General features: G+C 44.7%; 1 protein-coding gene across 2 annotated transcripts in view; it reads right to left on the bottom strand.

Annotated features, from left to right (window-relative positions):
• Nucleotides 1-16,105, bottom strand: part of EXTL1 (exostosin like glycosyltransferase 1) — a 90,283-nt gene extending 74,178 nt beyond the window's left edge. The window contains exon 1 of one of the 2 annotated variants that reach the window (XM_061597149.1): nt 16,012-16,105. In XM_061597149.1, the coding sequence (XP_061453133.1) occupies nt 16,012-16,031 (20 nt within the window). In that variant the 5' untranslated portion in view covers nt 16,032-16,105. The other variant, XM_061597148.1, reaches the window with a different exon arrangement.
• Between the last annotated feature and the right edge of the window lie 835 nt (nt 16,106-16,940).

Genomic DNA, 16,940 nt, shown 5'->3' with positions numbered 1-16,940 from the left:
CATTTTGTTTCCATGTGTTTTCCTCAATACAGATTTAGGGATGGATCCAAAGTAAAGAGTGGTGAACCTATGGCCCTCCGCTGCTGAGCTCTATATCTCATCAACTCCAGGCCCTCATCAGCATGGCCAATGGTCAAGAAGGCCATAGCAGGTTCCCACCCCTAATCTACACCATGCATCATTTTGCAAATACCTTCATCACCTCCTAAAATTTATTTTATTTTATTTATTTATTTCATTTTTAAACCGCCCATAGCGAATAGCTCTCTGGGCGGTGAACAAAACAAGATTAAAATACAATATTACAATAAAATTACAATAAAATCAGCAACAAGTTAAACGAAAAAAAAAAATTAAATGAAACACATTGAACATTAAAATGCCTGGGAGTATAGCCAGGTCTTAACCTGCCGCCTAAAAGAAAGTACCGAAGGCGCCAGGCGTATCTCCACAGGTAGGCTGTTCCACAGTTCGGGGGCCACTACAGAAAAGGCCCTAGATCTAATAACAATCCTCCGGGCATCCTGATGAGTTGGTACCCGGAGGAGGGCCTTGGATATTGAACGAAGTGAACGGGTAGGTTCATAGTGGGAGAGGCGTTCCACAAGGTATTGTGGTCCCACACCGTGTAAGGCTTTATAGGTCAAAACCAGCACCTTGAATTAAAATTAATTAAAATTAAATTAAAATTTATTAAAATAAATCCCTTCCCTAACTGTTTTAACTTAGAAGCAATGGTCCAGTCTGGAACCTTCTGTTTCCAAATGCTCCAACCCTCAATTCTCTGTATGGCCTCAATCAAAGTAATTGGGAATAAGACCACAGTGAGCCTCAGGGATGCATGCTGCTCCCCTCTCCTTCATCCACAATAAAAGAATGCAAGCTTTAATGCATATAAACTCAGGGAACTGTTTGTTCTAGCCAAAGGGGATGTATTTATTATTTATTTAGACATATCTATACCTCCTTTCACCAAAAAGGGCCACAGGACAGTTTGCAAAAAAATAAGGTAATATAGAAACACAACAGAACACATAATAAACATTAAATTAATTATCATAAGTTAAATAAATAGCATAATAATCAAAAACACAAGAAAAATGAATTAACCCATCAGCCACCAAAAGCCTGGTGAAAAAGGTGCAGTTTTGCCTGGCACCTGAAAGCATACAAAGTTGGGGCAAGACACACCTCAGGTTATTCCACAGATGCGGAACTGCTGCCAAGAAGGCGCCTGTGCTACATACAGTAGGGCCCCACTCATACGGCGGGTTACGTTCCGGACCCCCGCTGAAAAGAATGGTGCGTGATGCCCGAAAACCGCTGTAAAAGTGGAACAAGCGCCGTATGAGTGGGGCTTTAGTCTAATTGCGTCTAATTGAGACCACTGTAGTAGCGAATCGCTGTAAAGCGAATCGCTGTAAAGCGGGGCCCTACTGTACCTCATTTAATGCAGGAACCACCAGGAGAGCCTCTTCCACTGATCTCAATACATGGGCAAGTTGATACGGTAGATGTTCTCTCAGATATTTGATCCCCAGGCCATTTAGGTTTTAAACGCCATTTAGGTTTTAAATGTCAATATATGCACTTTAAATTGGGCCCGGAAGATAACTGACAACCAGTGCAGCTGTTAGAGCAGGTGCAGGGACCCTTTGTCCCTCCAGATATTGCTGGACAACAACTCCCATCATCCCTGGCCATTGGCCATCATTGCTGGGTCTGATGGGAGTAGTAGTTCAGCAACATCTGGAGGGCCACAGCTTCCCCACACCAGGGTTAGAATATGAGTTATATACTCCAGTCACACCATGGCTGCTACATTCTGCATTTGTTGCAAATTAACAAACCAGGGGTTGCATTCAAGTAAATCCTACTCAGAGCAGAGAGGGAATGATCTGTCAACTTCAGTTCTTTCAGTTTCTTATTTTTCTGATAATAAATTTGGTTCTCCACATTTCTGCAGCAATCTGTTTTTTTAAAAAAAATCCTCATGAAACTTCTTCAGCATTTTATTGCAAATAATAAATACATATTTGTATGCAGTTCTGACTAATGTCCACATTTTTGCAAGCAATTTATCCAAATGCATTTTTGTATGTTATTTTCACCAATATATTCATTTTGTGCACACTTCCCTCTACTATGTGCACTTTTGTAAACATTGCTTGGTTGGAGAACTGCATGGCAAAATTTGGATTAGTGCTAATTTCAAAGGATGGCTTGTGTTTCGGTTCTCATATTGTTTTGAAAAGTGTGGATTTGATAAATTCAGCTTTAAATGTGAACTGAATCAAATTTCTCCCCCATTCCTAGAGTAGAACCAATTAACCTAAGTTAGCCACATCCATTAACTTCAATGGGTGTGCTCTGAGTAAGACAGGCACTGAATACCACCCCAGGATATCAAACCACTGTTTGATCCTGATTTGTTTTAACTAAAGCTGCTGCTAAATATACAGGCTGGTTCTTCTGGCCATCTGGCAACATGAAACAGGTCTACACTCCACTATTTGGCAAATGCTGGATGGTGTGCTTCCCCTCTCACCAACCCAGATTCCCATATGCAATGACCCTCGATTGCAGCTTTCTCGCAACACACATGATCATATTCCCAGACTGTTTAGTTCCTTCCAGCCAAACACTGTTGCCACAAATGCCCTTGCTTTTGGTTGCTAAGAACCCACAGGACCTTATAACCTCACATTCAGCCCTGCTGCTTGCTCCTGACATTGCACTGCAGGTCCAGACACCAGAAACAACAAGCAAATGGGATCTCTCCCTCACACACACGCGCACAACATGTAAGATGAATCAGCCTCTCTCCCCTGTTCTGACAGATACATTATCTCATCTGGCTGGTTTCACAGTTCACAGGAGACCTGGGAAGTAAAGCTTGCTTTGCAATTAACTGATTGAAGCTTCTCTGTGAGGAAAGGCAGCAACAGAGATGGATAAAGAAGCAGAAAGCAAAAGGAACTGGATTGCACCTGGCAGGCTAGAATAAAGCGGTTTCCAAAAAGCAAACCATTTATAGTTCAAATCCTATTCCAGTTTAATTAGGGCTGTGCTAGAATTCCACCCAATTCAGATTTGGTACTGAATTTTCCATAAATTTGCTTTTTCTCTATAAATGCGGATTGGATTTTTATGTTGAAATTTCCACAGCTACTTTAGAAAACAGATTTTTTTCCAAAAAAATCCACCTCTAAAATATCAATATGAAAATAGAAATGGACTGCTTTCAAGTTGATCCTGACTTATGGCGACCCTATGAATAGGGTTTTCATGGTAAGGGTATTCAGAGGTGGTTTACCATTGCCTTCCTCTGAGGCTGAGAGGCAGTGACTGGCCCAAGGTCATCCATTGAGCTTCATGGCTGTGTGGGGATTCAAACCCTGGTCTCCCAGGTCGTAGTCCAACACTCTAACCACTATGCCACACTGGCTCTCTAAAATATCAATATAAAGAACAATAATTTTATTGATATTTCCTTTTGAAATTATCAATATTAATATCACGTTTTTGTGAGGGGGAAAATGGATCAGTAAAAGCAGTGGGTAGTGGACAAAGAATAAACTCAAATCGATACTGTCCTGTTAGGTAGACTGAATGCTTTTGAACTGGCACCAGCCAACGGATCCCATCCCCAGCTGTATCCAACTAAGATCTACTCTGAATAGATCCACTGACATTAACTGGATCTAAGCTAGTTATGTCAATGGGACTGCTCTTGAGTCCGAAGAACATTGGCAACAACCCCTAGTCCAGGTGTGAGGAACCTTTGGCCCTCCAAGGGCCCCCCCTGTGTTCATTGGGACTCATTCCCAGCTTTGGGGCAGGAGGACAGGAATACAGCCTCCAAATTGAGGCATATTTGCCAGCCTCCCCCAACCTGGTCATCTTTGACAATTGGTCATTCTGGCTGGGGCTGATAGGAGTCAGAGACCGACAACATCTGGAGGGTACCGGGTTGGGGAAGGCTGCTTTAGTCTGTGCACCCTTCCTAAGAAGCAGTACAGAAAGGTTATCCAAAAGTCCTTTCGGGAACCTAGCAGTTGTGAGAAACTCCAAGGCAGCATTTATATTACAGCAAACACAGCAAAGAATGTCTCATGGGTCCTGAAAGACATGCAGGTTTATTGTGACTTTTGTGGACTATCGCCCACTTCTCCAACAGTGGACAGAACTCCATCCATCTGATAAAGCCAGCTCTAGTCTGCAAATCATTTTATGACAATACACCTGTGAATTGTCTTAAGTGGCACAAGACTCTTTGATGGGCCGATTGCGATATGTTCCATTCTCTTATCAGAAAATTCTCTTGAGGCACCACCTCCCCCAGCTTCTTAATTATATCCTGTATCTGGTAATTCAGCTCCTTGCCTCTTTAGGGATGCCTAACATGCAGTGATGCTTTCCCCTTTCAAAGGATCCTCTCGAGACACTCCCAGCTGCAACTTGCTGATAACCTCCTTTACCTGATAATGGCATAATCCCCTCTTTTCCCCATCTTCCATCATTTAACCTGCCAACATCTCCTAATAATACTAACCATTATCAAATGGCTCCAAGGCTACTTGTTCCACACCACACTCTGGCCAATGGTAGGGCTGGCCCAACAGTTGCTGCAGATTCTGCTGAACACGCTGGCCTGGTTCATCCATTCTGGTACACCTCTCCCTTTTGCAGAGAGGGGGTGTAAAGCATGCATGAAAGCTTCTGTGTGGAGCACTCACCTCACACATGACATGATGGGCATGGTAGGGTGGGGAGAAGGAATGTAATACTTCACCAACAGTCAGAGTTCCCCTCTGCACCATACATTTAAAGTAGTATTTTATAACTTTAAACAGTCATGGCTTCCCTCAAAAATTCTGCAAACTGTAGTTTGTGAAGGATGCTAAGAATTGTCAGGAGATCCATATTCCCCTCACAAAGCTACAATTCCAAGAGTACCCTGGGAAGAGGGATAGATTATTAAACTATTCTGAGAATTGTAGCTCTGTGAGAGGAATAGTGGTCTCCTAACAACTCTTAGCACCCTTCACAAACTACCCTCCTCTGGATCCTTTGGGGGAAGCCACGACTATTTAAAGTGGTATGATACTGTTTTAAATATACAGTACAGCTGGGACCAGAGTGGTGCCTGGTGAGTGTGTATGTCCTACACCATCCATTTCCTGCCAACGTCTTTGCCTTCATTTGCTCAGCAGTCCTGCGCCCTTATAGCCTAATCTGACTCTCTTGCTCTGTCATGATGTGGCAACAGAGCGCCCGAGACATCTGACAGAGGCCCAGACAAAGTGTTTCCCGTACAATCCGACAGGCACATTTTTCATTCTGCTGCATTCACAGGAAATATTTGGCATGCACAAACATTTATTTGGAGGTATAACATTTAATGCCTGCAAATATTTGAAAGTGGAAAATTCAGGAATGCAGGACCAATAAAATGAGGCTTGACACATCTGCAGGTAATGAATCCACATGTTCTGTTTGCCCTCACAGTGGTGAATTATTTATTTGCAAAATTCAGGGAACAGTTCACAACTCTAGCCCTAAAACACCTGAGAAGTTTAATTCAATGCAGGGCCCCATCCACACTACAAGTATTAAAAACCTGATGATACCACTCTACCCTAACAATCTAAAGTCCCCAGGATTCTCCATGGCCCCATCTGCACTATATATTTAAACGAGTGTTATACCAATTTCTACTGTCATGGCTTCCCTCAAAGAATCGTGGGAACTGTAGTTTGTTAAAGAGGATAAGACAGCCTTTCCCAACTAGTGGGCCACCAGATGTTGTTGGCCCACAATTCCCATCTTTCCTGACCATTGGCAATGCTGGCTGAGGCTGATGGGAGTTGTGGTCCAGCAACACCTGGTGGCCCACTAGTTGGGAAAGGATGCATTTAGAGGCATCCTCTCTCCCTGTCCTTGACTTCCCTCCCCTTTCTCCCCTCCCCCTTTGATTTCTTTGTCTGTTTAGTTATTTATTTTTATTTTGCGTGAGAAACATTGGTATTTCTCTCCCTCCCCCTTCTCTATCCCCCCTTCCGCTTCTTTCCCTCACTGATCCCAGGGCTCCCTCACCTCTTCTCTTGCATGCTTGGGAGCCTTTTTCTCCCAAGCACCAGCAGCCTGTAGCAGACTCACTCTCTGCTCGGGGTGGAGATACATGGGCTGGGGAAACCAGAAATTGCTCTCCACCCTTTCTTTCTTTCTTTCTTTCTTTCTCTTTCTTTCTTTCTTTCTTTCTTTCTTTCTTTCTTTCTTTCTTTCTTTCTTTCTCTCTCTGCAAGTGTTCATTTACTCAGAAAAACTTGCTGCAGCCTTGTGCCCCCTTTGGGAACCTCCTATGATAGTTACTTCCAAGAAAGCATGTTCTTCCTCCAGGATGAAGACTGCAATCCTAAACACGCTTGGGTGGGAGAAAGCCCACTGAATTTCGTGAGGATTGCTTTGGAGTAACTAGGCTTGGGATCGGCTTTAGAGTCTTTTCCTCTAAAATGAATTGGGTCAACCAGAAGAAAGACTTCATCTTATTTTTCTGTTCTAAACATCTCAGGGCAGAGACCCGTCTTTTTTGCTTGCTATAAACTGCATTAATTATTATTTATAATAATCTGCAATCGCTAGGGGCATTATCAGGGGAGGTTGAGCCCTGGGTCTTTTCTGCTAGACCCAGATCTGCTACTCCCCACTTTTTAAAAACACATGTTTATTTTTATTTTGCTCATAGGGCAGCAAACTACAGTGCCAGTGAGATCCCAGGCTGCATACACACCGTACATTTAAAGTGTGCGGCTTCCCACAAAGAATTGTGGAAATGTAGTTTACCCCTCACAGCTAAAATTTCAAGCACCCTTAACAAACAACAGTTCCCAGGATTCTTTGAGGAAGGAGAAACATGCTTTAAATATATTGTGTGTACACACACTATTTTAATTTGCCCAGAAGCACTGTATACATTTATGCAGATTGTTGCCCAGAGTTTTTCAAGAACTTAGCAACAAGGGTGTAGTTGTCCAGGGTCTCGGGGAGTCTTAGATGCCTTACTTTTTTGGGAGCAGGGTCTCAGCAGAATCCCTGTGTTTCCAGCATTCTGTGAGCCAATCAACATGACAGGGGAGTGTGTTAGCCACTTAGAGAGTCTTCTAACTTGCATCCTTGTCCTTTCCTGCTGATTGGAGCCAATCAGAGTAAAAGGAGGTAAGTCACTGAGCAGACTCTTCTCAGTAGCTAATACACTCCCCTTTCATGCCTATAGGCTCCTAGGGACCTCTGTTGTGGAAGAATGCATTAGCAAGGATCTCATTCTCAACCCAGCAGCAGAAGAGGGAAAGGTGGGAGGGGTGTGGCTGTGACTTTCATGAAGGGACCCTGCACTCCTGAATTTGCCACTGCATTGCTGCTAGCAACACCCTTGGCCATTATACAGCAGACGCAAGTAACAGTCTCCCAGCCCTTTTGGCTAAAGGGTGGGGTATAAATGCCTTAAATAAATAAACACAAAAAGCAGCTACTCAGAGGAAAATTCAGCAGAGGATTAAGGGTTGTTTTCACCACTGCCATCCAATATAATCATTCCCCACTTCTTACTACAAACCAATATATGTCTACTCAGAAGTAAGCTCCATTGGGTTCAATGGTACTTACTCCCAGGTAAGTGTGTATTGGATTGTAGCTTAGTTACAAGCTTTGAACTAACTTCAGCTATTTAATTGTTTACACATGATCAGGTGTGTAGGTGTATAAATTCCTTTAAAATGTTGTGGGTTTGGCTCTGGTAAGTTTACCACTGGCAACCTTATGTTCTTTTATTTCATTAAAAAAAAAAGGGGCGGGGGCTTTGCTTGTTGTTTTTTTTTTTAGGCCTTCTGGATGGCTCTGAATTGCAACTCCCCAGGACCAGAGGCATAACTGGAAGTCCTATGGTTCCCTATGCCTGGTGTATTCCTTCCATGTGTTAATTTTTATTTTTTTGTTTTGGTATTGGGGCCCTACTTGTTAGCTTCTAGAGGAAACTAAAGCAGCTCACAGCAAGAAATAATGCACATCCAACTCACATTTAAAGTGCATGACTTCCCCCAAAGAATCCTTGGAAGTGTAGTTTCCCCCTTGCAGTTAGAGTTCCCGCCACCCATGACAAACTACAGCATCCATCTGTGCTCCCATCTAACATCTCTGCAACACTAAGCTCCTTTCTTCCTATAATGGCCTGGCCTGAGGGCACGTAAACCCTTCTTGCCAGAAGCAAGTAAGCTAGATTAAATGTTCCCTAAAAGTGTTGAACTATGACTTGGCAGACCAGGGTTTGAATCCTCAGACAGCCATGAAGCTGACTGGGTGACCTTGGACCAGTCACTGCCTCTCAGCCTCAGAGGAAGGCAATAGTAAACCACCTCTGAATACCGCTTACCATGAAAACCCTATTCGGGACCGACGAAGGCAGTCCATTTCCATTTTGCATCCATGCTCCCTAAGCTTGTGAGAAGGAATGACCTTGTCACTTCAGCTGGACTTGGGAACACCCTCTTTTAGGTAAGATTTCTATTTTAATTTCCAATCAGAGAATTTTTTTTTTAATTGTATGCTCCAAGCAACTGTGGTTGATACTTAATGTATCATGCTTAATGACATAATTAGGGCCCACCCATGACATCACTAGGGCCCACCCCATGATGTCACTAGAGCCCGCCCCATGACATCACCAGAGCCCACCCCATGATGTCACTAGGGCCCACCCCGTGACATTACTAGGGCCCACCCCCGTTTTCTCAGGTTTTTGGATGGTTCCGATCTGGCAACCCTACCAGCGGTGGCACCACCAACAGGCACCCTTGTCAATCATGGTGCCTGAGATGGTTGGTACTGGGGAAGGTGTTCTTTTAGATACTTGGGTCCCAAGTTGTTTAGGGAGCGATATGCTAATACAAACATATTGAATTGGGCCTGGTAGCTCACTGGCAGTCAATGTAGATGGTTGATACTGGGGAAGGTGTTCTTTTGTGTACTTGGGTCCCAAGTTGTTTGTTTGTTTGTTTGTTTATTTATATTTCCATTTATAGACCGCTTACTATCTGACAGATCTCAAAGCGGTTTATAATAGAATACACAAGGTACAATAAAAAACATATCAAATTAATTTACAAAGCAAAATACATGAACAATATCCATATACATAAACACAGTATAAAAGCCAGAGTAGGCCACAATGGACCCAAGCGCAAATAAAATCATGTTTAGGGGTTTATATGTTAATACTAACATCTTGAATTGGGCCTAATAATATGAGAGCACTACGGGCTTTGCCCCTGCATGTTTTGTGCACCAACCCCACCTCACAGCACCCCCAGACACACATACACACACACACAGGCACCTCCCAAACACCCCCCAGACACACCACTCCTTTCACCAACCCCCCTCCTCACAATAATGCCACTGTGTCCAGGTGCTGGCACATGCTGGAGCTTTATCTTCTCTTCCCTCACCCAAACAGTCTCTAAGCTCCACCTCTTATACCCCAAATAGGTCTGCAGAGGTCTCCGCTCACGGTCTGTAACCTCTTTCCCTCATATCCCAAATGTGTCTGCAAGCTCCTCCCCCTACATGCCAAATGTGTCTGCAAGCTCTTCCCCTACATGCCAAATGGGTGTGCAAGTTCCTCCCCCCTCCTCCCAAATGGGTCTCCAAGCTCACACACACACCCTAAACAGGTCACCCCAAATGGGTCTCAACACTCCTCCCCTTCCAAACAGATCTCCAAGCTTCCCACCCACCCCACATGGGTTGCCAAGCCACCTGGTTTGATGAGGCCTTGTTGCCCAGGCCAGCAGCAGGTGTTTCCAGCTCACTCACTCTCCCATTCACCACTGCCCAGGCCAGCTTTTCCCAACCAGTGTGCCTCCAGATGTTGTTGGACCACAACTCCCATCAGCCTCAGTCAGCATTGCCAATGGTCAGGAAAGATGGGAATTGTGGTCCAACAAAATCTGGAGGCACACTGGTTGGGAAAGGCTGGCCCAGGTTGTCACGCTATAGTTCACAGCGCCACCTGGCTGTGGCACTGCAAACTGCAGTATGATGCTTACAAAAATATAGTATAGAAAAGAAAGATATCAGAAGACACTGCTGGATCAGGCCAGTGGCCGATCTAGACCAGCATCCTGTTCTCACAATAGCCAACCAGATGTCTATGGGAAGCCTGCAAGCAGGACTTGAGCGCAAGAACACTCTCCCTGAGGTTTCCAGCAACTGGTATTCAGAATCACACGGCTTCCAACAGCAGAGGCAGAACATAACCATCAGAGTTAGAAGCCTGATGTTTGTAAGCCACTGCATATGATTAAAATTATTTATGATATGTAAACTAAAACATATCCAAAAGCATCTTTGTACAAACAGAACGGACTTCTGGCTGCACGACGGAACTTCCCCTTGTTCTCATCTCCCCCTGCACCCCTTCCATATGTGCTCTGGAGGGTTGGTGGACCCTCCAGTGCAGATTTGCTCCAAACCTTCTGGAGCAGAATTGGAGGGGGGCACAGGAAGAGGAGGAACTTTGTTGCGTGAATGGAAGCCCACTTATATGATGCTGAAAACAACCCACAGGATCTTCCAGTCATGTCAGCAGTTAGGAACATAGGAAGCTGCCTTATATCGAGTCAGACCATTGGTCCATCTAGCTCAGTACTGTCTACACTGACTGGAAGCAGCTCTTCAGGATTTCAGGTGAACATTCCCTTGAGATGCCAGGGACTAAATCTGGGACCTGCTGCATGGAAAACAAGTGCTTCACCACTAGGCTACAGCCCTACCATCAGAGACGTCCCAGGACTAGATGTTAGTGAGAAGACATATTTTTGAGAATAGCTGTAGTCTTGTACACCTTCTGAATTACTGAGCATTTTGTAATTCACCCATGAATGGTTAATACTATTAATATTACCTATGACCCGACCAGGCACTTTGGGCACAATCCAGCCAAAGGTACACCCTGATGCCATGCATGCTTGCTCAAAAGTAACTTCCACCAAGCTCAATAGGACTTGCTCCCTGCTCAAGCATGCATTGCATTACAGCAGCAGCCTTCATAACCTGGTGCCCTCCAAATGCTTTGAACTACAGCTCTCGTCGGCTTCAGCCAGTACAGCCTCAAACACTCTAAAGCCCTTTATAACTCGCTTCTCACCTGTCTCCTTACTTAGCTCTTTTACACTGAAATCTGTAGTGCAGCAGACCTAGGCACGCTTATTTGGCGGCAAGTTCCCTCTTTGAGAAAGGGCCATAGCTCAGTGGTACAACATCTGCTTTGCATGCAGAAGGTTCTAGGATCAATCACCCGCAGCATCTCAAAGGAAGGCCTAGGAATGTTCCCCGCCTGAAACCCTGGAGTGCTGCTGCCAGTCAGTGTAGACAATACTGAGCTAGATGTACTCTGGCTCAGTGTAAGGCAGCTTCTTGTTTTCCTGTGAACTCTGTGGGGTTTACGTCTGGGTAAGCATGCATAGGAGCAGACTTAACATTATCTGGACCACAGTGATACTGCGAGTCAGAGGACAAGATTTTAAACTGCTTTAAGTTAAAAGCATGAATCTTAGCATTCATTGGCTGAATAAATGTGAAAATAATGATGGCAATAAGAGCTAAAGTCTCAGAAGCATGATGACAGGTGAAGAGAAGCCCAAATTTATTATGCATTTCAGATCCTCGATAAAAGATTTTTGATGAGGGGACTCAAGTGGATGAATCATTCCAGAATAAGGATCAGTCTCATGTCACACAGATGAAGTGTCCAACATATCTAGTGCTTACAACCCTGTGCCTCTCTGAAAATGATATGCAAATTATACTGATTTGCTTAAAACCAAAATATGCAATTTGTTTAAAGTAATAGAATAACTGCTGCCTCAGTGCTGAACATAAAGAACCATACATGTAACATTATACTTTTATTCGGGTCAATTATTATTAGAAATCTCTCAGCAAACTTTGCAAGTCACATAGAACAGTTCTTCAACTTAACTGTTCAGAAAGGAAAGAATGGAAAGGAAAGGCCAATGTTTGTTTGGTCATCTCAGCTCTCCTACAGGCCAAGACACTGTAGAAGCCCATGCCAACTGCTTATGCCCAGGAAAATATGCAAAATATTACAGACTATAGATGTTTGCCTTCTAAGATGAAGAAATGTACACACAACCTTCCATCTCCAATGACTCTACCTCTAATCCCCCCCAAAAAGGGAACTGGCTGCAGAGACTCAATATTGAGAAGGAAACACTCTGCACATGTTTAGAGGCACTCTCTTCTTTCTTATCATTTCATACATTCCAGAGCTGAGCCCTGGCAGTGAAAAAGGTTTCAGGGACAAACCTTAATGGACAATAGCTCAATCTAAGCCCTAGAAGTTTCAGCAAGCAAACCTGACAATATTCACCCAAGGTTATGGTGACACATTCCTACTCCAGGGTCACACTACAAATCTAGCTAACAAGGCTTTTGATATATCGTAGCTTTTTAATACTGGAAATTCCATCATCCTTGCATTTTTTAAAAAAATTGCCAGTTCCTCTGTTTGCCTCACTTCACAAGGATCTCCGCTTAAGCATCTTAAGAGGCAAATTACAGGACTCATGCAAAACATTTTGGTGCTTGAGGCAGAAAATAAAAATTGCACCCCACACATGCTTATTAAAATGGGGCACGGCTCATTGGGAAACAGTTTTGTGAAAGCTTCATTGAAAGGAATACATGCTCTTGCCCAGCCACTGTTTTATTTCAACAAGACTTCTGCAGAATTTCCCAATGGATCATAACTCGTGGGTCATATGCACATATTTCATCCCATTCTTCTGCCATTAACAGTACCCAAAATCTGCCACTTGGTCTAACATCTAACCTTCCCTCGTAGTATGACCCTTTCCAGAGAGATTGTTTTTTATCCATACAATGATTTTACAGCACATTTACAGGATGTTATTTCCCCCAAAGAATCCTGGAAACAGTAATTTGTTAAGGGTGCTGCTTGTTATTTATTATTTATTTATTTATTAAACTTATATCCTACCCTTCCTTTCAGAAGGAGCCCACAGCAGCAGGCAAAAACACTCTTAAAAACAGAAGACTTTCAAACATATTAAAACAAGACACCTTTAAAAACAGATTAAAATAAAACATATTTTTAATAAAAGAAAAATATATTTTAAAACATCTTAAAAAGCAATTCCAACACAGACACAGACTGGGATAAGGTCTCTACTTAAAAGGCTTGTTGAAAGGGGAAGAAGACCTCTTAGCAAACTATAGTTCCCAGAATTCTTTGGGGGAAATAACATCCATTAAATGTGCTTTAAATTGATAGTGTGGAGGATGGAGACACACAGAATGGGCATCTCACTTACTTGTTGTAGTCCGCATTATCCTTGTCACACCGTTTGTCCTTGTGCTTCTCCCAGTCTTTGCCGTGTTTACATGTGGTCAGTGAAATGATATCTTTGCCATTGTGGATATGGTGGAGAGCGTTCCTGGTGTCAGAGCCAATACCGGTCAGATACCTTTTCCCTTTAAAAACCAAGAGGTACTTTTTCTTAGGAGGGACAGTGGTCTTGCGCAGCCAGCCTCTCTCCCCACCTCTTTGGGGATGGTCTTTGGAAAACAAAGGGATGGAGATGTCAAATCCGGGCCGGAAATTCTCTACGTAAAAGCTCGCCTTGGCCAGGATAGCCTGACCAATGTCAAATCCCAGATCTTCAGTGTAATTGGGCCAAGTGCCAGAATAAAGGTTAAATATGAGGTGGTTGCGGCCATCGTTCCACAGAGGGAAATCTTGGATTTTTTCATTGATGTTGTGGACATACTGTACGGAGAGGTGGTCTCTGTCCAGAGTATCAATGTTTAGGACAAAGAGACAGGCTTCTTCAGGATTGGAGGTATAATAGCGAGACTCTTCAATTGATGTGATGATTTTGAGGTAACTTTCTGAGACAGGGTCCCCTCTTTCCAAGGGGTAGACGAAGACTTTGAACCCGTGTTGCCTACACTTGGAAAAGTCAAAGCACGTTTCCATGCGGCATCTGCTGTTCTTGTAGATACTTCTCCTCATCTCTCTCCGGGCTTTGGGGGACAGCTCAGCGTGGTGGTCCCCGTCATCGCTCTGGAGCTCTTCAGGATCTGCAAAGCTCTCCAGGAGAAAGTCATCCGCCCAGCGGGGCCAGCTCTTCAGTCCTCCAGTTTTCTTGCCAGAGAGGAACACGAGGCGCCTTATTTGGTCTCCTCCAAATAAGAAAAGCAGAAGCCACGTGGCAAAGAAAGTCATGAAAATGTATTTTTTCCTGGCCTGCATAGGTTCATACAGAACCCTCAACCCCTTTTTTGAAAAAAGGAGGCCAGGTTGGTGAGTAGGTTGATCCAGGAAGGTAAAATAATTCAGGCGGGCTCAAAAGAGGGAATTAAACCCAGGGTAGATCAGCAGGAGCCCAAATCACACAACTGGAGAGGCGTGTCAATCATTCTGCAGAAGACATCTGGTGGAGGGCCCTGGAAGCCCTTATTAGGCTTGTGAATCCTTTTCCCATCTTCTCTCTTTCTCTCCTTCTCTCTCACACACACACTCCGGTTTGACTGCTGGCTGCTTCTCTTTTTGAAGTTCAGCTTCCTCCTTTTTTGGCCGCTGCAATTTGGAGCGCAAAGTTCTCCTCACTTGCTCCTGCAGCTATATGCAGCCTACCTTATCTCCGTACCCTTTGAGGCTGGCAAAGCACACCCAGTGCCTGCTTCCCCCACAATGCCACGTCTGTATTTCAGCCAGTCAGCCACCCTGAGCTGTGATGACTATTAGTATTATTTCGCCCCCTGCCACTTCCTGGTGCGAGTCTTGTGGTGGTGTTTTAAATCCTCATGGAGCCTGCCCGACTTGCCTTCCCTCCACTTTAGATTTAAAAAAACAAGAACCCTTTTTCATTTCTTATCAACTCTCTCGCCCAGCTTGCGGACACAGTTTTGATGTTGTTTCCCACAAGTCCTGCTATCAGATTAAGCTGGGCACAGCCCCGTCTCTGGCTGTCTGCTCCACGCCCCTCTTGGGAGCTCACCCTGTCCTATAGCTGTCTAGGTACTTGATGCTGTTGCTGGGGGATCGGCCTATCCCCCAGACCTGCCAGGTTTGAATCCGAGCCTTTGCCTTTAAAGAATCACATGGGCAGGCCACAGCTCTTTCTGCCATTGAACAAACCCCAGGGCGGGGGGATACACAAGAAGACCCACAGAGCCCGGGGGTCCCGCGCCTCTCTCTGCCTCCTTGGGACTCCTGGTGCCCTGTCGTACAGGTGCCTCCTCGTCAACCAAGACGCGTCTCTGGTGCAGAAGAGAGAGCGCCGTGTGCCTTTTTTCCCTCAACGGTGTTCGTCGATCCCACTTTTTTTTTTTTTAGCTTGCTCAGGACAGTGTTACCAACGGGCTTACATTCTCAGCCTCTCTGCCGAAGCCTTTGGGAGGTCCTTTAAGACTAAGTTACGTTTTGGCTCTATTACTCTCCTTTCGTTTATATTGGCTCCCTCCTTCCTCTCCCGTCGATTTAAGTTATTTCTGTCCTTCGCGGTTGTTTTGTTTTTGTTTAATCAATCTGTCACTTTCTCCATCGGCCGGATGTTAAAAAAAAACTGGCCCCTCGTCTGCTCTTGCCCTGTGGGACACGATCCGTCCACTCTGAGGCGCGCAGACCTCAGGACCGGCACCGGGAGAGTTACTCGGAAGAAATATTGCGGGGCAAACTCTACTGCGCTAAGCACCGCGGTGGCCACCTCTGCACACCTAATTGCCCTCCTATTCCACCCAGCAGCCCGCGTTAGCAGCTCTCTTGCTACAGTCATTAAACTATAAATTGCACTCACAGCTCCTTTCCTCCACCCTGCAGCTCTGCTCAGCTTAAATCGCTGAATTCCTTATCCATCTATCTATCTATCTGCCCATCTCATCTCCTGCCAACCAGCGTCTGGTACTTACACACAGCGTTCCAATCCCATCTTCACAACATTCCACCCCGGCCACGCCCCTCTCGCCTCCGATTCGTTCTCCGCCTACCAAAAAGGCGTGGCTGCTCACTAACCCTTTCTTATCCTTGAGGAGTGGAGAAAGGTACCTTTTGTGTTTTTTTGAACGCCTTCTCCTCCCCCCTCCAACCCATTGGCTGTTTTAGGGGCTCCTCCTCAAAAATGCGGCCGCACCTCGCTGAGGTTCTTCGCCGGTCCGCGTGGACAGGTTGGGTGGGAGTTGCCGGCTGTTGAGTGGTACAGCACGTGCTTTTCCGCAGGCAGAAGGTCCCAGGTTTAACCCGTGGCATTCCCAGGTTGGGTTGGGAAAAGACCCTTGTCAGAAACCCTAGAGCAGCCAACCTGGTGCCCTCCGTTTGTTGTGGACTACAAGTCCCATCATCCCCTAATTGCCCGTGCTGGCGGGGGCTGATGGGAGTGGAGTTCAAGAACATCTGGAGGCCATCCGTAGACTAGCCCCGCCAGTCAGTGTAGACAAAACTGAGCTAAAGGGTAAGACAGCTTTCTATGTCGATGCCCTTTTTTATTTCAAAAAGGAACGAGGGCATGCACATAAACACAAATACCTTTATTTCTAGGGAATTAAGTCGCTAAATAGGTATCCCTTCCACCTGGGAAGGAAGATGAATTTATACTTATTATGCTTATTTATACTTTCCTTATACTTGTTCATGGAGATTAGCAAAGAAAAGGCACATAATGGAAATCAAAATCTACAGTTTCTTAAAGCGGAGCAGCAGACAAGAGATTAAAAATAGTTGAAATAGCAGTAGTAAACTATCATTAAAAACTCTTCCCCCACTCCCAATAACGTAGGCCAGTCTTTAAAAGCCTATCTAAACAGTGGACTGCCTTCAAGTCGATCCTGATTTATGGCGACCC

Source organism: Rhineura floridana, chromosome 15 (genome assembly GCF_030035675.1).
Source record: "Rhineura floridana isolate rRhiFlo1 chromosome 15, rRhiFlo1.hap2, whole genome shotgun sequence".
In the NCBI taxonomy this organism is placed as follows: Eukaryota; Metazoa; Chordata; class Lepidosauria; order Squamata; family Rhineuridae; genus Rhineura; species Rhineura floridana.
Note: the sequence above shows the minus strand (reverse complement) of the source record. Positions and strands in the feature narration are given on the sequence as shown.